Source organism: Mobula hypostoma, chromosome 28 (genome assembly GCF_963921235.1).
Source record: "Mobula hypostoma chromosome 28, sMobHyp1.1, whole genome shotgun sequence".
Lineage (NCBI taxonomy): Eukaryota > Metazoa > Chordata > Chondrichthyes > Myliobatiformes > Myliobatidae > Mobula > Mobula hypostoma.
The window spans coordinates 34147391-34170488 of record NC_086124.1 but is presented as its reverse complement, the minus strand read 5'-3'; the positions used below and the strand labels follow the sequence as shown (position 1 = coordinate 34170488).

The 23098-nt window shown below is 49.5% G+C and overlaps 1 protein-coding gene across 1 annotated transcript in view; it reads right to left on the bottom strand.

The window, feature by feature from the left end:
- Positions 1–13364: 13364 nt before the first annotated feature.
- LOC134338800 (protein kinase C alpha type-like) overlaps positions 13365–23098 on the bottom strand; it is a 171071-nt gene continuing 161337 nt past the window's right edge. The window contains exons 20-23 of the mRNA XM_063034869.1: positions 20474–20554; positions 16057–16164; positions 14640–14780; positions 13365–13977 (exon numbers count right to left, since the gene is read on the bottom strand). Of these exons, the coding sequence (XP_062890939.1) occupies positions 13801–13977; positions 14640–14780; positions 16057–16164; positions 20474–20554 (507 nt within the window). The 3' untranslated portion in view covers positions 13365–13800. The remainder of the gene's footprint in view (positions 13978–14639; positions 14781–16056; positions 16165–20473; positions 20555–23098) is intronic.

Sequence of the window (23098 nt, the reverse complement as noted above, 5' to 3'; positions counted from 1 at the left end):
GAATTTCTTTAACCAGGCAGTGGAATTCATCGCACAGACAGCTGTGGAGGCCAAGTCATTGGGTATATTTAAAGTGGAGATTGATAGCTTCTTGATTATTCAGGGTGTCAAAGGTTACAGGGAGAAGGTAGGAGAATGGGGTTAAAAGGGATAATAAATCAGTCCTGATGAAATAGTGAGAGAGACGATGGGCCAATCTGCTCCGATGTCTTACAGTCAAACTGAATGGCAGTTGTTGGAGAGTGCAGTTGGGGTTTTGGTTCAAGGAGTTCAGTGTGAAGAGGTGGAGGAGGAGGCCCAGGTTTGAGGAGTGAGAGGCACAGGCAAGGTTTTATTTGCAGGTAACACACACAAAATGCTGGAGGAACTCAGCAGGGTTAGGCAGCATCTGTGGAAAGAAATAAACATTCGACATTTTGGGCCGAGACCTTTCATCAGGACTGGAAAGGTGAATGCAGAATATAGAACATTAGTTCAAGTTTATTGTTATTTCAGCCACTCAGATGCACTGGCAAACGGGATCAGAATCAGGTTTAATATCACAGGCATATCGTGAAATATGCTGTCTTTGCAGCAGCAGTACAACGCAATGCATAGCAACAGAGAAAAAAATGACGTACAGTCAGTAAATATATATTAAATAGTTAAATTAAATAATTAGTGCAAAAACAGAAAGAGAAAAGTAGTGAGTTGGTGTTCATGGGTTTGGTTCGATGTTCATAGTCATAGTCATACCGTATTGATCCCGAGGGAAATTGGGTTTCGTTATAGTTGCACCAGCCAAGAATAGAGAATAAATATAGCAATATTAAACCATAAATAATTAAATAGTAATATGTAAATTATGCCAGGAAATAAGTCCAGGACCAGCCTATCGGATCAGGGTGTCTGACCCTCCAAGGGAGGAGTTGTAAAGTTTGATGGCCACAGGCAGGAATGACTTCCTATCACGCTCTGTGCTGCATCTCGGTGGAATGAGTCTCTGGCTGAATGTACTCCTGTGCCCAACCAGTACATTATGTAGTGGATGGGAGACATTGTCCAAGATGGCATTCTTGGCCAAGATGGAAAGATGTTCATTCAGAAATCTGATGGCAGAGGAAAAGCATCATTCCGAAATCCCTTGTCTTGCCCTTCCTGAAATCCACAATCAGTTCTTTGGTCTTACTGACACTGACTGCAAGGCTGTTGCTGTGACACCACTCCGCTAGCTGATCTATCTCACTTCTGTACGCCGTTTCATCTCCAGCTGAGATTCTGCCAACAATAGTTGTACCATCAGCAAATGTATAGATGGTGCCACAGCTGTGCCTAGCCCCACAGAGAGCAGAGCAGTGGGCTAAGCAAACATCCCTAAGGTAAGATATTTGATCAAAATTAGTCCATTTGAAAAACCCAAATCATCGGTATATACACTTGAAATTTTGTCATAGAGCATATTTAACACTGAGAATTAGACATCAAATGGGACTGGTTCCTGACCCATATTGCTCATTTTGCCCCCACGGAACCATTGGCTCTTTTATATATGTTGTATGGGAATGTTTGGTTTGTGGAGGAAGGTCATCAGTACTCTTACAGAACTAACAGGGGTACAATTACCAATGGACCCCGCTGTACATCTTCTAAACGATGACTCCCACCTTTCCCTTACGGAAAAAACACGCAAAGTCTGGCTGGCAGGCCTGACTGCAGCTAAGAAGATTGTAGTCCAGCGTTGGAAACCTCCCCATGATATTTCAAATACTCACTGGCTTCGGAGATTTTTGGACATTTCTTACCTGGAACTTTCACAGCAAGAGTAAATGATGCACGACCAAACACAATCTTAACGTGGACAAATTTGATATCTAACTTAAAAGATCTTCTGTTAAAATAGGAATGCTCTGTCTGTGTATGCACTACTATTCGGTTGGTTGGTGGAGGGGTGGGAGGGGGATGAGGGGTGGAGGGGGGATGGAGGGGGGATGGTGATGAAGGTTGGGGGGTGGCTGGGTTAAACAGTCAAAATGTAATTAGTAATTACATTTAATTAGCAATTGAATGTAATTTGTTGGTGTTGCAATAAAAATTAGTAATAAAAAAAATTAGTCCATTTGGCCCATCGAGTTTGCTCCACCATTTCATCATGGCTGATCCATTTTCCCTCTCAGCCCCAATCTTCTGCCTTCTCCCCGTATCCCTTCATACGCTGACTAATCAAGACTCTGCCTTAACTTAACTAATCAACTTCTGCCTTAAATATACCCGATGACTTGGCCTCCACAGCCACCTGTGGCAACAGATTCCACAGATTCAACTATCCTCTGGCTAAAGAAATTTCTCATCTTTCTGAAAAGACAGCCCTCTATTCTGAGGCTGCGTCCTCTGGTCTTAGGTACGGCAATCTTGATTGTCAGTGAGGTGGAGATATTATTTCTGAATCGCACAGATTGTGGTCTTCTGGTTAGGAAGTCGGGGATCCAGTTGTAGAGGGAGATACAGAGGCCCAGGTTTTGGAGCTTTCCGATCAGGACTGTTGGAATGAGCTGTAGTCAATAAACAGCACTCTGTATTGTACTTGTATTGTCCGAGTGGGCCCCCCAGGGCAGTGTGCTCAGTCCACTGCTGTTCACTCTGCTGACCCACGACTGCGCTGCAACACACAGCTCGAACCACATCATCAAGTTCGCCGATGACACGACCGCGGTGGGTCTCATCAGCAAGAACAATGAGTCAGCATACAGAGAGGAGGTGCAGCGGCTAACGGACTGGTGCAGAGCCAACAACCTGTCTCTGAATGTGAACAAAACAAAAGAGAGGGTTGTTGACTTCAGGAGTGCACGGAGCGACCACTCTCCACTGAACATTGATGGCTCCTCCATTGAAATCGTTAAGAGCACCAAATTTCTTGGTGTTCAGCTGGCGGAGAATCTCACCTGGTCCCACAACACCAGCTCCATAGCAAAGAAAGCCCAGCAGTGTCTCTACTTTCTGCGAAGGCTGAGAAAAGTCCATCTCCCACCCTCCATCCTCACCACATTCTACAGAGGTTGTATTGAGAGCATCCTGAGCAGCCGCATCGCTGCCCGGTTCGAGAATTGCACCGTCTCGGATCGCAAGACCCTGCAGCAGATAGTGAGGTCAGCTGAGAAGATCATTCGGATCTCTTTACCTGCTATTACAGACATTTACACCACACACTGCATCGGTAAAGCCAACAGCATTATGAAGGACCCCACGCACCCCTCACACAAACTCTTCTCCCTCCCGTCATCTGGCAAAAGGTACTGAAGCATTCAGGCTCTCATGATCAGACTGTGCAACAGTTTCTTCCCCTAAGCCATCAGACTCCTCAATACCCAGAGTCTAGACTAACATCTACATCATTTATTATTATATTGTAATTTGTCCTCTACTGTGCCTATTGTCTTGTTTATTAATTATTGTACTGCCCTGCACTGTTTTGTGCACTTTATGCAGTCCTGTGTAGGTCTGTAGTCTAGTGTAGTTTTTGTGTTGTTTTACATAGTCTAGTGTTGTTGTTGTTGTTCGTCCATCGTTGACGTCGATGAGGACCTTGACACTGGCGCGTGATTTGGATTTAAGTGAGGGAGAGTTGTGCAGCGTCAGCCACACTCTCTCTTCCCAATTCCCATCTGGATCCAGTGGCAAGACAAGAGTCGAGACGGCTGGAGATGGGACTAGGCGCAGTGGATGACCAGGACGTCTTCTGTGTCTTGTCCTGCTCTAGTCACATAGTCTAGTGTAGCCTTGTGCTGTCTCACATAGTCTAGTGTAGTTTTGTGTTGTTTTACATAGTCTAGTGTAGCCTTGTGCTGTCTCACATAGTCTAGTGTAGTTTTGTGTTGTTTTACATAGTCTAGTGTAGCCTTGTGCTGTCTCACATAGTCTAGTGTAGTTTTGTGTTGTTTCATGTAGCACCAGGGTCCTGGAGGAATGTTGTTTTGTTTTTACTGTGTACTGTACCAGCAGCTTAGAGTCAAAATGACAATAAAAAGCAACTTGACTTGACTTGACTTGACTTGACTTGATCCAAGTTCGTGTGGAGAGCCAGTGAGATTCAATCCACTATGGACCTACTGTGGCAATAGGCAAATTGCAGTGGGTCCAAATGCTGGCTGAGACAGGAGATAGTTCTAGCCATAACCAACCTGCCAAAACACTTCATCGCTGTAGATGTGAGTGTGACTGGATGATTTTTTATCATCCATGTGTCTCCCTAAGTCTCCTAAACGTCCCTAATATACCTGCTTCTCGCAGCACTCCTGGCAGTGTATTCCATGCACCCACCACACTCTCTATGTGGAAAAAACCCTACATCTGATATCACCTTAAAATGAAAACCCCCTCATATGAGTCATTTCCACCCTGGGAAAAAGTCTCTGCCGGTCCTCTCAATCTATACCTCTTATCATCTTGTACACCTCTATTAAGTCATCTCTCACCCTCGTTTGCTCCACGGAGACAAGTGCTAGCTCACACAGTCTTTCCACATATGACATGGTTTCTGATCCAGGCAGGTGCTGGTGAATCTTCTCTGCACTCTTTCTGAAACCTCCACATCCTTCTAGCGCAGTATATAAGACATAGGAGCATCGACTCTGCTCCAGTTGGGTTAGAAATAGGCCATTCAGTCCATTGAATCTACTCCACTCGGGTTAGAACAAGGCAATTCAGCCCATCGAGTCTGCTCCATTTGGGATAGATTAGGCCATTTGGCCCAAGTTTGCTCCATTCAGGTTAGAATTAGGCCATTCAGCCTATTGAATCTGCTCCACTTGGGTTAGAAATAGGCCATTCGGCCCATCAAGTCTGCACCATCCCTTCATGGCTCATTTATTATCACTCTCTGACCCCGTTCTCCTGCCTGCTCTTCATAACATGACTGGAAGATTTGGGTCAGCCCATGATTGAATAGCGGAGCAGACTCGATGGGCCGAATGGCCTGCTCCTATATCTTATGGTCTTATGGTCTAAACCCATTCTTCAGCTTCTCCCTGGCTACCTCGAAGGCGTGGGAAGTGTCAGCGTCACAGGCCTGAACTCAGCTGCAAACAAAAGGAAGGTAGACTCAGGTGAAACAGTGCAGCGGCCACTGTTCGAGAGTGCCAGAGACAGATTGTCAACGCTTTGGCTTAACAACAGGCAAGCTTTTTCTTTTCTGGCACAGAGCAGTCAGGATGGAATGTTCTTCCTGTCAGATGTGGGAATTTCGGATACCTAAGGATTTCCCTAATGACTACATCTGCGGGAATGCACCCAACTTCGGCGGCCGACCGACCGGGTCGAGGAGTTGGAAGTACTCAGGGTACATTTTACCCGGCAAGCTGAAGGTATTTTACACGAGAGGAGTGCAGGGTTTCGGACAGTAAGTGGGTGACCACGAGGAGAGGTAAGGGGATTCAGCAGTCAGTGCAGGGTTCCCCTCAGCAAAAGGTATACCCCTTTGGATATTGCTGGGGCAGACGACCCCTTGGGCCACAGCAGGCTGGTCGCACTGTGGCTGATTGTAGGGCTCAACAGGGAGGGGTGAAATCAGGCAGTGGTAATTATAGGGGTCGCAATGGTTCAGGGGACAGACCACAAAAGAGACACCAGGGTGGGGCGTTGCCTCCTGGGTGCTGGGGTCCATGATGTATCAGAGTGGCTGCAGGATATTCTCAAGCGGGGGAAGGAGCTGCCAGAGGTCGTGGTGCACTTTGGCGCCAATGACGGAAGCAGAAAAGGAGGAGAGGTTCTACGCAGTGAGTATATAGAGTTAGGAAAGGGGCTGAAGAGAAGGGCCTGTAAGGTAGCAATCTCTGGGTTACTCCCCGTGCTGCGGGCTCGTGCTGGTAGGACTGGGATGAATGAGTGGCTGCAGGGGACAGGGTTTCAAGTTTTTGGGTTATTCGGACCTTTTCTGGGGAAGGGGGCGTCCTATACAAGAGGGAGAGGTTGCACCTGACCTGGAAGGGAACCAATACCCGGGCCGGGACGTTTGCTGATGCTACTCGGGGGAGTTTCCCTGGTCACCAGGTCAGTAAGAAAAGGATCGGACTAGAAGGTAGATGTCAGGGAAAGTATTGAAAGTTAAAATCAAAATAACAGGTTTGATGGGACAGATAGTTCACTCTCCAGGCCTGCATGGTTGTATGGAAGACCGGCAGTTGCCCATGCTGCAAGTCTCCCCTCTCCACGACACCGATGTTGTCCAAGGTAAGGGCATTAGGACCCATACAGCTTGGCACCAGTGTCGTCGCAGAGCAATGTGTGGTTAAGTGCCTTGCTCAAGGACACAACATGTTGCCTCGGCTGGGGCTCGAACTCACGACCTTCAGATCACCAGTCGAATGCCTTAACCACTTGGCCACAAGCCCACACTGTGTATATTTTAATGTTAGGAGTATTATGATGAACTTAGAGCATGTGTCAGTACACGGAACTACGATGTAACCATTACTGAAACTTGGTTACAAGAGGGGCAGGCATGGGTAAATAAGGTATCAGGGTTTAGAAGTTTTAGAAAAGGTGGAGGAGGTGGTAAGAGGGATGGATTTACACCATTAATCAGGGACACTATCACATCTGCACTCAGGGGAAACACAATGGAGGGGTCAGACACTGAGTTCATTTGGGTGGAACTCAGGACAAGGAAGGGTGTAGCCCCCAAGGATTTTATTTCAGCCCAATGCATTTGCTACTGGTGCACAAAGGAATTTAAACTGCGCACAAAAGGTTGTCACCTTCTACCTCATCGGCATGTCACGATCGTACACAGTCACATTTCCTTTTCCTGTTTCTGACGTGGATGGTGCTGCCAACGTGGAGTTTGTAGTGATTTGTCTGCAGATTTGAAAAATGGCTTATTTATACTGCTTTTACTGAAGAAATTATTCAGTGTTCACATGTTGTCACTGAACAAAAAGAAAATTGCACAGCACAATACTTGAATGCACACTGGTCATTACGAATTTGAGGGAACATTGCTACAGATCCCCGAATAGCCGCCAGGACATTAAGGAACAGGTATGTAATCAGATCAAGGAAATGTGTAAAAATTATAGGGTTGCTGTCATGGGTGACTTTAACTTGCTTAATATAAACTGAGACCTTTTTAGTGTAAGGGGTTTCAACGGGGCGGTATTTGTTCGGTGTGTACAGAAAGGTTTCTGAAATCAATATGTGGACACTCCATTGAGAAGAGTGGCTGTACTGGGCATGGTTTTGGGTAACGAGGCTGGCCAAGTGACTGTGCTTTCACTGGATGAGTTCTTACAGAACAGTGACCATAACTCCTTATCTTTCAGGATAGCTATGGTCCGATCCTTGTGGGAGAGTTTTAAATCGGAAGAGGGCAAATTGCAAGGGCACTGGGCAGGAGCACCCTTTTTTCTGGCAAGTCCACATCAGACATGTGGAGGGTGTTTAAAGATCAATTGCGCTGAGCACAGGAAAGGTATGTTCCTGCTAGAAGGAAGGACAGGAATGGGAAGATAAGAGGACCTTGGCTGTCCAGAAAGGTGGTGAATTTAGTCAAGAAGAAAAAGGAAAAAAGAAGTTAGGATCATACGAAACACATGAGAATTGTAAAGAAGGCAGAAAAGAAACTAAAGAATGGAATAGGGAAAGCCAGGGTGGGCCAGTGCTGGGGTCTAGGCCGGTATCTCTGTGTCCTTTCCAGCCACAGGTGCGGTCCCGGAATTTCTAGCCAGTAGCTAATGTTGTACCTCTATTTGAGAAGGCACAAGGGAAAATCCTGGGAACTATAGACTGGTGAGTCACACATCAGTTGTAGGGAAATTGGCCGGGGAAAATTCCTAGGGACAGGATATCTGAGCATTTGGAAACTCATGGCCTAATTAGGGAGAACCAGCATGGCTTTGTGCGTGGCAGGTCGTGCCTGGCCAGTGATGAGAGAGATTGATGAGGGTAGGGCAGTGGGTGTTGTTTGCAGGGATTTTAGTAAAGTGCTTGACAAAGTCCCCAATGGGAGGCTAATCCAGAAGATTAAGATGCATGGGATCCGTGGTGAACTGGCTGTGTGCGTGGAAGACAGCGGGTAGTGGTTGAAGGGATTTATTCGAGCTATGGTCTATAGTTAGGGGAGTTCCGCAGGGATCTGTGCTGGGAGCTCTGCTATTTGTGATGTAGATTAAGATTAAGACTTTACTGTTATGCTGTAGGTATTTCATTTTAGTAGTTAGAAACATAGAAAACCTGCAGCACAATACAGGCCCTTCGGCCCACGATGCTGTGCCGAACATGTACTTACTTCAGAAATTACCTAGGGTTACCCATAGCCCTCTATTTTTCTAGGCTTTGCGTACCTATCCAGGAGTCTCGTATCTACCTCCACCACCATCGCTGGCAGCCTATTCCACACACTCACCACTCTCTGCGTAAAAAAAACTTACCCCTGACATCTCCTCTGTACCTACTTCCAAGCACCTTAAAACTGTGCCCTCTTGTGTTAGCGATTTCAGCCCTGGGAAAAACCCTCTGATTATCCACACGATCAATGCCTCTCATCATCTTATACACCTCTATCAGGTCACCTCTCATCCTCCATCGCTCCAAGGAGAAAAGGCCGAGTTCACTCAACCTATTCTCACAAGGCATGCTCCCCAATCCAGGCAACATCCTTGTAAATCTCCTCTGCACCCTTTCTATCATTTCCACATCCTTCCTGTAGTGAGGTGACCAGAACTGAGCACGGTACTCCAAGTGGGGTCTGACTAGGGTCCTATAAAGCTGTAACATTGCCTCTCGGCCTTTATACTCAATCCCACGATTAACGAAGGCCTTCTTAACCACAGGGTCAACCTGCACAGCAGCTTTAAGCTTCCTATGGACTCAGATCCCAAGATTCCTCTGATCACCAAAATCTTTTTCCGTAGTGAATACTGGAGCAAAGTATTCATTAAGTACCTCTGCTATCTCTTCCAGTTCCATACACGCTTTTCCACTGTCACACTTGATTGGTCCTATTCTCTCACGATTTATCCTCTTGCTCTTCACATACTTGTAGAATGCCTTGGGGTTTTCTTTAATCCTGCTCTCCTAGGCCTTTTCATGCCCCCTTCTGGCTCTCCTAATTTCATTCTTAAACTCCTTCCTGCTAGCTTTATAATCTGCTAGATCTCTATCACTACCTAGTTTTTTCAACCTTTCGCAAGCTTTTATTTTCTTCTTGACTAGATTTTCAACAGCCTTTGTACACCATGGTTCCTGTACACTACCATCCTTTCCATCTCATTGGAACATACCAATGCAGAACACCACTCAAATATCCCTTGAACATTTGGCACATTTCTGCTGTACATTTCCCTGAGAACATCTGTTTCCAGTTTATGCTTCCCAAGTTCCTGCCTGATAGCTTCATATTTCCCCTTACTCCAATTAAATGCTTTCTTAACTTGTCTGTTCCTATCCCTTTCCAATGCTATGGTAAAGGAGATAGGATTGTGATCACCATCTCCAGAATGCTCTCCCACTGAGAGACCTGACACCTGACCAGGTTCATTGCCCAATACCAGATCAAGTACAGCTAATCCTCTTGTAGGCTTATCTACATATTGTGTCAGGAAACCTTCCTGATCACACCTAACAAACTCCACCCTATCTAAACCCCTTGCTATCAGGAGATGCCAGTCAATATTTGGGAAATTAAAAACTCTCACCATGACAACCCTGTTATTATTACACATTTCCAAAATCTGTTTCCCTATCTGCTCCTCGATGTTCCTGTTACTATGGGGTGGTCTATAAAAAACACCCAGTAGAATTATTGACCCCTTCCTGTTTCTAACCTCCACCCACAGAGACTCAGTAGACAATCCCTCCGTGACTTCCTCCTTTTCTACAGCCGTGACACCATCTCTGATCAGCAGTGCCATGCCCCCACCTCTTTTGCCTCCCTCCCTATCCTTTCTGAAACATCTAAAGCCTGGCACTTGAAGTAACCATTCCTGCCCCTGAGCCATCGAAGTCTCTGTAATGGCCACATCATAGCTCCATGCACGCTCTAAGCTCATCCGCTTTCTTCATGACGTTGCTTTGTAAGAACAGTCTGTTCTGCTTTTAGCATGTTTTGGGGTTTGGGCCAAAGATAAAGGTCTTTGTTGTTCAACTTAGGATTGTTGTGTCAGCCAATCAGGATGGTGGAATTGGGAGAAGGTTCCAGAGAATGCTGGACGGAGAGGTTTTGTGAGGGGCACTGGTGCGGGTCGAAGTCTTTTTGGCGGGAGCTGGGAGAGGACGGGAAGGAAGATGGCTGAGGAAGCCGTCCCTGTTGCACGAGGTGCTTTGTTTAGATGAATGGGTTCAAGGAGGAAGGACCAAAGCTCCTGTGGGAGAGCCCGTTTGTTCGAGGTGGATTTCGAGCGACATTCAGAAGGTGGTGCATGCTTTCACCATGGGTCCAGCACACAAGTTAAAGCCAACTTCAAGATGAGCTCCAACTTACTTGGACTGGGTTAACTGCAATGGGGTGGCGGAGGCAGAGGAGAGACCTGATAGAGGTTTACAAGATTATGAGCGGCATAGATAGGGTGGACAGAGAGTATCTGTTTCCCAGGGTTGAAATGTCTAATACCAGAGGGCATGCATTGAAGGTGAGAGGGGGTAGGTTCAAGGGGGACGGGAGGGGTACGTATTTTGCTCAGAGAGGGGTGGATGCCTGGAATGGTGGTGGAGGCAAATACATCAGAGGCTTTTAAGAGATGTTTGGATAGACTCATGGATGTGTGGAAAATAGAGGGATATGGACAGGGGTGGGTAGAAGGGATTTGTTTCTGGGTGTTTTTGATTTGCTTTTAGCTGGATTAGCACAACATTGTGGGTCAAATAACCTGTTCCTGTGCTGTAGTCTTCTCTGTTAGATTAGATTATGAGGACACGCAGTCCTCTTTTATTGTCATTTAGTAATGCATGCATTAAGAAATGATACAATGTTCCTCCAGTATGATATCACAGACAAACCAAGACTTAAAAACTGACAAAAACCACATAATTATAACATACAGTTACAACAGTGCAAAGGAATACCATAATTTGATAAGAACAGACCATGGACACGGTAATAAAAAGTCTCAAAGTCTCTCGAAAGTCCCATCATCTCACGCAGACGGTGGAAGGAAGAAAAACTCTCCCTGCCATGAGCTTCCAATGCCGCAAACTTGCCGATGCAGCATCCTGGAAGCACCCGACCACGGCCGACTCTTGAGTTAACCCTGGTTTCCTAAACCTTAAGTAAACTTCTTTCTTCCTCTTGTCTAGATGTTCCACGTCTCTTGTCAATAATGATTCCTTCACCCTCTCATCCTTCCCTGCCTCAATGTGACAAACCTGTCCCGATCTCCCGACAAGTGTTCCTGAAACAATCTCCACATTTCCTGGGCACAGGAGTACATTCAGCCAGAGACTCATTCCACCGAGATGCAGCACAGAGCGTCACAGGAAGTCATTCCTGCCTGTGGCCATCAAACTTTACAACTCCTCCCTCGAAGGGTCAGACACCCTGAGCCAATAGGCTGGTCCTGGACTTATTTCATAATTTACACATTACTATTTAACCATTTATAGTTCTATTACTCTTTATGGTGCAACTGTAACAAAAACCAATTTCCCCCGGGATCAATAAAGTATGACTATACTATACTATTTCCATTGTCATTTCCCTGAGCACACCCTTTCCCAATTTACGCTACCTAGTTCCTGCCGAAAAGCATCATAGTTCTCCCTCCAGCAATTAAATACCTCCCCGTACCGTCTGCCCCTATCCCTCTGCAAAGGTGTGGTAAAGGTCAGGGAGTTGTGATCACTGTCTCAGAAATGCTGAACCACCGAGACCTTGATCACTGCCCTCCACCAGATCCAGTATATTGGACTGTCTACGTATCGAGTCAGGAATCACTTAAATACCAGCCCATCCCAACCTTTTCCACTAAAGAGGTGCCAATCAATATCAGGGAAGTCGAAGTCACCCATGACCACAACACAGTTATTTTAGCACATCCAAGATCGGGCTCCCGACCTGCTCGACAGTGTCTCTGTTGCTCTTGGGGTTGGGGTCTGTAGAACACTCCCAATACAGTGATTGCTCACTTCCTGTTTCTGACTTCCACCCACACTGACTCAGAGTAGACAATCGTCTGCGATGTTCTCCCTTTCTGCAGGAGCTGTGTACGGTCCCTGATTAGCAACTTCTTGTGAGGAGAGTACACATAAAATTAAGATGTTTGCTGGCCTGGGTTAGCATCAGTGACATCAGCAGTTGGTCTGCCACCTGCCCTCAGGGGAAGGAGAGATAAGGAACAATGGAGCAGCGTCTGGAGATGTGTAATGAAAGGACGGGGGAGAGAGAGCTGTCTGGAGCGGCTCCCCCTTTGAACCCTGAACTGTTTGAAGTGATGGACAGGCGATACCCCAGCAGGGGGATAAAAAGGGACAGGTTCGCTAAGGCAGGACACACACGCCACCCGAGGTAACGAGACCCTGGAAGCGGTACGCCTCTCACGAGTCGGTGGGAAGTATCAGACAACGGCCAGGGTGGAAAGGTACGATCAGCGGGAACCCGGTGTGTGTCCGCCCTTGCCTGGGTGCCGGGTTCACTGCAGAGGATCGACCGCATCTGGAGGAGGGGTCACAGTCGGTGACCTCAGGTGACATCACCAAGGACCTGCCCAAAAAGCTGCTTGTGAGCCATCTCGCCGGTCTGTGAGTGAAGCCGTGTCTGAATGATCAGTCGTTCTCATTCTCTCTCTCTCCCCCCACATTGTCCATCGCCATGGCAACGATTACTGCGAACTGAACTTTGAGTCACTTTGAAAATTGGTCATTTACCCCTAGACAACGATAGAGCTTGATTGATGCTGTTATCTTAATTCTGTGCACATGTGTGTTTATCATCGCTGAACTGTTGCATTTATTATCCTTTCGATTATTGTGTTGCTTGTTCCTTTAATAAAACTTTCTTAGTTCTAGTAATCCAGACTCCAACTGAGTGATCCATTTCTGCTGGTTTGGCAACCCAGTTACGGGGTACGTAACATTCTTTACCACCACCCCCCGTCCCTTTTAAACCATCTAAGCCCCAGAGCACCTAACTATGGAGCTGGACAGAGGCATGGACCAGTGCTTGCAGACTCTGATGATGCAGGCTGCTGCCTTTTGAAGATCGGAAGGAAGGCTGTGTCTGTGATGGAGCTGATTGACTCCCTCCTCCATCCTGAAAGCCCCTCACACTCCATTCCCCTCCCTCCTTCCCTCCTGTTTACTCTCCCACCTCCCTTGAACACAGCTGTACATCCTTCCCCCCTCCACCTCTGACTCCATCCATTCCTCCACTGTTCACCCCCTCCCCCTCTATTTTCCTTCTCACCCCATGAACCAGACAACGGTAACCACAGATAAACTTTATTACAGAGATATTTGATGCCTGGAGTTCGGGGTCCCATCATTAGCGAGCCCGGGGTGGGGGGGTCAAAGGCCTGCCTGTGGATGTGCGGGCTGTCGTTTTGACACTTGCTGCGTATGGTTGCCTGTCGAGCATCGCAGGCAAGCTGTACTGGGCGCCTGTGGGCACATTGGTCATTAAAGCAAACAATGCATTTCAATGATAAAGAAATTCGAATCTGAATGTGTTCTCAGAGACCAGCGCGGGCAGAGGGGGGAGCGTAGGGGGTGCACAACACTGTAAGGGGGGGGGGGAGATGGACAGAGGAGCAGGAGAGGTTCCCTTCTTCCTTCGGCTGGGGTGGGGACTTTAGGGAGGAGGGGAGGGAGTCCCTGGGCGGAGGAGAGAGCCACAGACCCTCACACCCCCTGGGTGAGGGGTCCACGCGGGGGCGGGGTTGGGAAGACCGGGTTGATGAACGAGAAGCCGCTGAACTCCTCCTGGTCAAGGCTGAGGAGCACGAGCTGGTCGGGTGGCGTCAGGGTGGGAACCCCTCGAGTGAAGAACTTGTCAAAGTTCTCGCCGTTCCTCCCGGACTGTGGGGAAGGGGATAAATGAGGGGAGAGGTGGTGGGGTAAGGGGAGGGAGAGTGGGGATGGGTGACAGGGAAGGGGAGGGGGAGAGGGAAGGGGAGGGGGAGGGAGGAGGTGAAGGGGATGGGAGGGAGAGGGGGCAAGAGAAGGGGAGGTGGAAGGCAGGGTGTACAGGTAGGTAGTAAAACAGGCGTGTGGTGGATGGGGGAGGGGTGGGGTGGGGAGGGGAGAGAGACAGAAATAATTATATCTCATCCCCCAAATCATGTATCACCCCACCCCTGCTGCCCACACACAGAAGATACACTCTCTCCCTCTCTCCTCCCTCTGTACCCCTGCCCTCCCCTCCATCTCTCACTCCTCCCTCTGTCCCTCCCCTTCCCTCCCTCACCTACCTCCTCCCCTTCCCATCTCCTTTGCTCTATCCTCCCTCCATCCCTCATTCCTTCATTTCTCCCTCCCCCCTTTCTCCTCTCTCCCACCTTTGCTCTTTCCTCCCTCTCTCCCCCTTTCTTCCCCCTCTTTCCTCCATCTCTTTCCTCACTCCCTTCCTCCCTCCTCTCCCTCCCCTCCCTCTCTCCGTCCCTTCCCCCTCTCTATCCACTACCATCAGCCTCCTTCCCCCCTCCCCGCCCCTCGCCCCCGCCCCCCAGTCCCTCACTCACCGGCCGGGGTTTAAACGGCGGCTGCACCTCCAAGTTCCGCAGCCGCTCCCAGTCGATCCGCCGAAAGAACGGATGTTCGCGGAGGTCCCGCTGCCCGTCAATTCCGCAGCCCAGCCGACGGGCAGGGTTCCGCGTCATCAGCTGGGACAGAGGAGGAGAGAGGGAAGAGAGGGAAATGGGGGGGGGGGGGAGAGCAGAGGGAAGGACGGGGAGCGAGGGGGGAGAGAGAGCAGATTGGGAGGGGGAGAGAGGGATGGTGAGGGGGGAGGAGAGGGAAGAGGGAGGGTGGAGAATGGGGGAGAAAGTGAGAGAGAGGAGAGAGTGAGGGGCAGGGGGGAGTGATGGGGGGAGTGATGGGGAGAGAAAGAGGAGAGAGTGGTGGGAGAGAGAAAACAGAATGAAAGAGAGAATGAGGGGAAGAGAGGAGAGTGTGGGGGAGAGAGAGGGAGTGTGGGGGAGAGAGATAAATTGGGGAAAGGGTAAGGGAGTGGCAGGGAAGAAAGGCGAGAGTAAGGGGAGAGAGGGGGCAGAGAGATGGGAGGGGGAGTGAGGGTGATAGGGAAGGGGAAGAGGAATGAGAGAGGGGAGAGGGAGGGAAGAGAGGAGGGAGAGGGAGGGAAGAGAGGAGGGAGAGGTAGAGAGCACAGAGAGGAAGGTGGAGCAAGAAGAGAGGGGGGAGACGGAGGAGAGAGTGGAATAGGTGATATGGGAAGAGAGTGGGATGAGGGAGAGAGGGAGGGGGAAGGGGAAGAGATGGGGGAGAGGGGAAGGGAAGGGGGATGAGAGACAGGAGGAGGGATGGGGAAGAGGGGGAAACAGTGAGGAGGGGAAAAGGAATGAGGTGGAGGGGAGAGAGGGGAGATGGAGGGACGGGAATGGAGAAGGGAGGTATTAGAAGGGGTAGGGGCAGTGGAGGAAGGAAAGAAAATTGGGGAGAAACAGGGTAGAGGGAGAGGGGGCAGAGTGAGAGAGAGGGAAAGGGGAGGGGAGAGATGTGAGGGAAGTAGGTGGAGGAGTGGAGTGAGAGAGAAGTGAAGGGACGAGTGAAAGATTAGATGGAGAAAGGATTGGGGTAAAAGTGCCAACAGTAGGGCAGTGACCTGTGTCTTTCCCTCCCTTTCCAGGAGAATCAAAACTCCTTCCCCTTCCACCCCCACACACGTAATTCACTCCCCCGCCTCTGAATCTCCCAGTGGTGTCTCTGTATCCAACTCATTCCGCCTCCCCACCCGATGAACTACCACCCGCGCGCGAGCCGAGGGTCTGAGGGGGTGGAAGAGGAGGGAGTGTGTGGTGAGGTGACGGGCTACTTCCCACTTGCAGACAGACACAGCCTCTCGGGAGAGACCCCTGGGGCATGACATGGTGTGGAGGAGCTACGGGAGGGGAGGGGTGGGGCAAAGGGAGGGTTACTTACCCCCTTGCAGATAGACACGGCCTCTCGGGAGAGAGTCCTGGGGTACGTCACGGTGCGGTCCAGCACAGACTGGAATAACTCGTCCTCGTCCTCCCCATCAAATGGAGGCTGTGGGGAGAGATGGGGGAGGGGGTCCGTTAGTAGCTTCTCAGTCACCCTCTACCCCACCCTGAACAAAGCAAAATACCATACAGACCCCACCCTGAACGAAACAAAATACCATATGACACACAAACACTGCTCCACTGCAGGGAGGGAACGCTGTGGGAGGGGGTGAGGAGGGAACTAGAGGGGGTGCAATATTAGATTTCCTATTAGGAAACGAGTTAGGACGAGTGATGGAAGTCTGTGTAGGGGAACACTTTGGTTCCAGTGATCATCACACCATGAGTTTCAACTTGATCATGGATAAAGATAGATCTGGTCCTAGGGTTGAGGTTCTAAACTGGAAAGAGGCCAAATTTGAAGAAATGAGAAAGGATCTAAAAATTGTGGATTGGGACAGGTTGTTCTCTGGCAAGGATGTGATTGGTAAGTGGGAGGCCTTCAAAGGAGAAATTTTGAGAGCAGAGCTTGTATGTTCCTGTCAGGATTAAAGGCAAAGTGAATAGGAATAAGGAACCTTGGTTCTCAAGGGATATTGCAACTCTGATAAAGAAGAAGAGAGAGTTGTATGACATGTATAGGAAACGGAGTAAATAAGGTGCTTGAACAGTATAAAAAGTGCAAGAAAATACTTAAGAAGGAAATCAGGAGGGCTAAAAGAAGACATGAGGTTGCCTTGGCAGTCAAAGTGAAGGATAATCCAAAGGGCTTTTACAGGTATATTAAGAGTAAAAGGATTGTAGGGGATAAAATTGGTCCTCTTGAAGATCAGAGCGGTGGGCTATATGCGGAACCAAAAGAAATGGGGGAGATCTTAAATGGGTTTTTGCGTCTGTATTTATTAAGGAAACTGACATGAAGTCTATGGAATTAAGGGAAACAAGTAGTGAGATCATGGAAACTGTACAGATTGAAAAGGAGAAGGTGCTTGCTATCTTGAGGTAAATTAAAGTGGATAAATCCCCAGGACCTGACAGGGTATTCCCTCGGACCTTGAAGGAGACTAGTGTTGAAATTGCAGGGGCCCTGGCAGATGTACTTAAAATGTTGGTGTCTACAGGAGAGGTGCCGGAGGATTGGAGAATGGCTCATGTTGTTCCATTGTTTAAAAAAAGATCGAAAAGTAATCTGGGAAATCATAGGCCGGTAAGTTTGACGTCAGTAGTAGGTAAGTTATTGGAGGGAGTACTAAGAGACAGAATCTACAAGCATTTGGATAGACAGGGACTTATTAGGGAGAGTCAACATGGCTTTGTGCGTGATAGGTCATGTTTGACCAATCTACTGGAGTTTTTCGAGGAGGTTACCAGGAAAGTGGATGAAGGGAAGGCAGTGGATGTTGTCTACATGGCCTTCAGTAAGGACTTTGACAAGGTCCCACATGGGAGGTTAGTTAGGAAAATTCAGTCGCTAGGTATACATGGAGAGGTGGTAAATTGCTTCTCTGAGTGGAGGCCTGTGACTAGTGGTGTGCCACAGGGATCAGTGCTGGGTCCATTGTTATTTGTCATCTATATCAATGATCTGGATGATAATGTGGTAAATTGGATCAGCAAATTTGCTGATGATACAAAGATTGGAGGTGTAGTGGACAGTGAGGAAGGTTTTCAAAGCTTGCAGAGGGATTTGGACCAGCTGGAAAAATGGGCTGAAAAATGGCAGATGGAGTTTAATACAGACAAGTGTGAGGTATTGCACTTTGGAAGGACAAACCAAGGTAGAACATACAAGGTAAATGGTAGGGCACTGAGGAGTGCAGTGGAACAGAGGAATCTGGGAATACAGATACAAAATTCCCTAAAAGTGGCATCACAGGTAGATAGGGTCGTAAAGAGAGCTTTTGGTACATTGGCCTTTATTAATCAAAGTACTGAGTATAAGAGCTGGAATGTTATGATGAGGTTGTATAAGGCATTGGTGAGGCCGAATCTGGAGTATTGTGTGCAGTTTTGGTCACCAAATTACAGGAATGATATAAATAAGGTTGAAAGAGTGCAGAGAAGGTTTACAAGAATGTTGCCGGGACTTGAGAAACTCCGTTACAGAGAAAGGTTGAATAGGTTAGGACTTCATTCCCTGGAGCATAGAAGAATGAGGGGAGATTTGATAGAGGTATATAAAATTATGGTGGGTAGAGATAGAGTGAATGCAAGCAGGCTTTTTCCACTTAGGCAAGGGGAGAAAAAAAAACAGAGGACACAGGTTAAGGGTGAGGGGGGAAAAGTTTAAAGGGAACATTGGGGGGGCTTATTCACACAGAGAGTGGTGGGAGTATGGAATGAGCTGCCAGACGAGGTGGTAAATGCGGGTTCTTTTTTAACATTTAAGAATAAATTGGACAGATACATGGATGGGAGGTGTATGGAGGGATATGGTCCGTGTGCAGGTCAGTGGGACTAGGCAGAAAATGGTTCGGCACAGCCAAGAAGGGCCAAAAGGCCTGTTTCTGTGCTGTAGTTTTCCTATGATTTTCCATGGTTTTCTAATGCTGTGGGAGGGGTGAGGAGGGATCACAGTGGGAAGGGCTGAGGAGGGAACGCTGTGGGAGTGGGTGAGGAGGAAGCGCTGTGGGAGGGGGTGAGGAGGAAGCGCTGTGGGAGGGGGTGAGGAGGGAACGCTGTGTGAGGGGGTGAGGAGGGAATGCTGTAGGAGAGGGTGAGGAGGGAAAGCTGTGGGAGGGGGTGAGGAGGGATGACTGTGGGAGGGGGTGAGGAGGGATGACTGTGGGAGGGGTGAGGAGGGATGACTGTGGGAGGGGGTGAGGAGGGAACAGTCGGGGAGGGGTGTAAGGAGGGAACATTGTGGGAGGAGTGTGAGAAGGGAACATTGTGGGAGGGGTGTGAGGAGGGAGCACTGTGGGAGGGGGTGAGGAGGGAACAGTGGGGGAGGGGTGTGAGGAGGGAACATTGTGGGAGGAGTGTGAGAAGGGAACATTGTGGGAGGGGTGTGAGGAGGGAGCACTGTGGGAGGGGGTGAGGAGGGAACAGTGGGGGAGGGGTGTGAGGACGGAACATTGTGGGAGGAGTGTGAGAAGGGAACATTGTGGGAGGGGTGTGAGGAGGGAGCACTGTGGGAGGGGGTGAGGAGGGAACATTGTGGGAGGGGGTGAGGGGGGAACATTGTGGGAGGGGGTGAGGAGGGAATGCTGTGGGAGGGGGTGAGGAGGGATGACTGTGGGAGAGGGTGAGGAGGGATGACTGTGGGAGGGGGTGAGGAGGGAACACTGAGGGAGGAATGTGAGGAGGGAACACTCTGGGGGGGTGAGGAGGGATCACTGTGGGAGGGGGTGAGGAGGGAGCACTGTGGGAGAGGGTGAGAACTGTGGGAGAGGGTGAGAACTGTGGGAGGGGGTGAGGAGGGATCACTGTGGGAGGGGGTGAGGAGGGATCGCTGTGGGAGAGGGTGAGGAGGGATCGCTGTGGGAGGGGGTGAGGAGGGAACTGTGAGGGAGGGGTGTGAGGAGGGAACATTGTGGGAGGGGGTGAGGAGAGAACACTGTGGGAGGTGAGGAGGGAGCACTGAGGGAGGGGTGTGAGAAAGGAGCACTGTGGGATGGGGCGAGGAGGGAGCACTGTGGGAGGGGGTGAGGAGGGAGCACTGAGGGAGAGGGTGAGGAGGGAACTCTGAGGGAAGGGTGAGAGGAAGGAGCACTGTGGGAGGGAGTGAGGAGGGAACTCTGAGGGAAGGGTGAGAGGAAGAAGCACTGTGGGAGGGGGTGAGGAGGGAACTCTGAGGGAAGGGTGAGAGGAAGGAGCACTGTGGGAGGGGGTGAGGAGGGAACAGTGGGGGAGGAGTGGGAGGAGGGAACAGTGAGGGAGGAGTGGGAGGAGGGAACAGTGAGGGAGGCGTGTGAGGAGGGAGCACTGTGGGAGAGGGTGAGGAGGGATCGCTGTGGGAGGGGGTGAGGAGGGAACAGTGAGGGAGGAGTGGGAGGAGGGAACAGTGAGGGAGGAGTGGGAGGAGGGAACAGTGAGGGAGGGGTGTGGGGAGGGAACATTGTGGGAGGAGGTGAGGAGGGAGCACTGTGGGAGGAGGTGAGGAGGGAACACTGAGGGAGGCGTGTGAGGAGGGAGCACTGTGGGAGGGGATGAGGAGGGAGCACTGAGGGAGGGGGTGAGGAGGGAACACTATGGGAGGGGGTGAAGAGGGAGTGTTGTGGGAGGAGGTGAGGAGGGAACACTGAGGGAGGGGTGTGAGGAAGGAGCACTGTGGGAGGGGATGAGGAGGGAGCACTGAGGGAGGGGGTGAGGAGGGAACACTATGGTAGAGGATGAGGAGGGATCGAATGACGTAGCGTCTGTGAACCACTCACCTGTCCTGCGAGCATCTCGTATAGCAAGACCCCGTAAGACCACCAATCGACAGACTTGCCGTAGGGTTGGTAGGATATAATCTATAGCAGACAAGACAACATGTATCTGGTCTGGGGTCTGACTTCACACCACACCAACGTAAAGAAGGATCCCACCCCAACAGGATCAAAATATATTTTATTGTCAAAGGTCATGTATATCACAATATGGAACCCTGACTTTCATTTTCCTCCAAATCTATAGAATAGTAACTATAGCGGGATCAATGAAAGATCAAGTAGAGTGCAGAAGACTACAAATACAAATATAAATAAATTGCAATAAACAATGAGAACGTGAGATAACAAGATAGAGTTCTTAAAGTGAGATCATTGGTTGTAGGAACATATCAATGGATGGGCAGGTGAGTACAGTTATCCTCTTTTATAAGAGCCTGATGGTTGAGGGGTGGTAACTGTTCTTGAACCTGGTGGTGCGAGTCCTGAGGCTCCCGTACCTTCTACCTGATGGTAGCAGTGAGAAGAGAGCCTGGCCTGGGTGGTGGGGATCTCTGACGGTGGAGTCTGCTTTCCTATGACAGCGTTTCAGTGAAGGGAAGCAGGATGAAAAGAGTTTAACTGCACACCAGATAAAAGGCCCCACTCCAGGCTGATCCAGCGGCTCATGTTTGCCCAGTGGCTTCTACAGATGTCCTCTTCAAAGTATCTTGGCTGATTTAGTCACGGTCTGGTAGGGTCAGGTACGGTCCGTCATGGTCTGGTACGGTCAGGTACGGTCTGGTAGGGTCAGGTACAGTCAGGTACGGTCAGATAGGGTCTGGTACGGTCAGATACAGGCTGGTAGGGTCTGGTAGGGTCAGGTACGGTCTGGTACGGTCAGGAAGGTAAGAAGCTGCAGAGTGTCATGCACTCACTCAGCCCAGTACATCCCTCCCCACCATCAGGAGTATCTACACCAGGTGCTGCCTCAGGAAGGCAAGGTCACCGTCAAAGATCATCACCATCCAGGCCACGGCATCTTCTCGCGTCTCCTTGCCCATCCTCTGCGTTCCCCCCCCACACCCCCGCCACCTTTCTTTCTCCCCGGGCCTCCTGTCCCATGATCCTCTCATATCCCCTTTGCCAATCACCTGTCCAGCTCTCAGCTCCATCCCTCCCCCTCCTGTCTTCTCCTATCATTTCGGATCTCCCCCTCCCCCTCCCACTATCAAATCTCTTACTAGCTCTTCCTGACGAAGGGTCTCGGCCCGAAACGTCGACTGCACCTCTTCCTAGAGATGCTGCCTGGCCTGCTGCGTTCACCAGCAACTTTGATGTGTGTTGCTTGAAATGCCAGCGTCTGCAGATTTCCTCGTGTTTGAGCAGACCAACAAGTTGCATTGTATGGAAACTGCACTGGAGCGGGCTGGAAGGCTTTCCACTGGTAGTCATAACTGCCTAACACATCACCAGTGGCAGCCCACCCACCATCACAGACATATACACAGAAAGGTGCCGGAAGAGGGCCAGCAACATCATGAAGGATCCCACCCACCCTGCTGGTCCCCCTCCCATCAGGAAGGAGAATATGTAGCATCCACGCCAGGAACACCAGACCCGAAAACAGTCACTTTCCCCAAGCAGTGTGGCTGATCAACACCTCCACCCAGTAACCCTCCACACCCCCAACCACCACTACTTTAACATTTCCTGTCAGTCACCTTTACAGACACTCCTGTGCCTAGCATCACTTTATGGACATACAGTCAATCTTTGTGTAGAAGCTATCTTATGTATTTATTGCATCGGATCCAGAGTAACAATTATTTTATCCTCCTTTACACTTGTGTGCTGGAAATGACATTAAACCAGGGGTCCCTAATCTTCTTTGCATTGCAGACCGCTTTAATATTGACAATATTCTTGCAGACCAGCCGGGGGGGGGGGGGGATTCAAGTAGGGTTAAACTCACCTCAACATCTCTATTTACAGTTAAGGTTGCCAACTTTCTCACTCCCAAATAAGGGTCAAAATTAGCAGTCAAATATGGGATGCTTGTGTTTACCCTGAGAAAGACTACCATGACCATGAAGCCCTGTGTGGGCACCTGTGTGCACATACATGACGTGCACATGCGTGTACGTGCCGATTTTTTTCCCCCACAAATCGGTTTTGGCTTAATCTTCCCGATTCTGTTAAGTGAAACTGCATTGTACATACATTATTTCTACTTTATATAGGCTGTGTATTTATCATTTCATTCCTGCTTTTACTATATGTTAGTGTTACTTTAGGTTTTATGTGTTATTTGGTATGATTTTCCGTGCTGTAATTGTTATTTGGGCGCGTGGCCAAGTGGTTAAGGCATTGGACTAGTGATCTGAAGGTCGTGAGTTCGAGCCTCAGCCGAGGCAGTGTGTTGTGTCCTTGAGCAAGGCACTTAACCACACATTGCTCTGTGACGACACCGGTGCCAAGCTGTATGGGTCCTAGTGCCCTTCCCTTGGACAACATCGGTGTCGTGGAGAGGGGAGACTTGCAGCATGGGCAACTACCGGTCTTCCATACAACCTTGCCCAGGCCTGCGCCCTGGAGAGTGAAGACTCCAGGCGCAGATCCATGGTCTCGCAAGACTAACGGATGCCT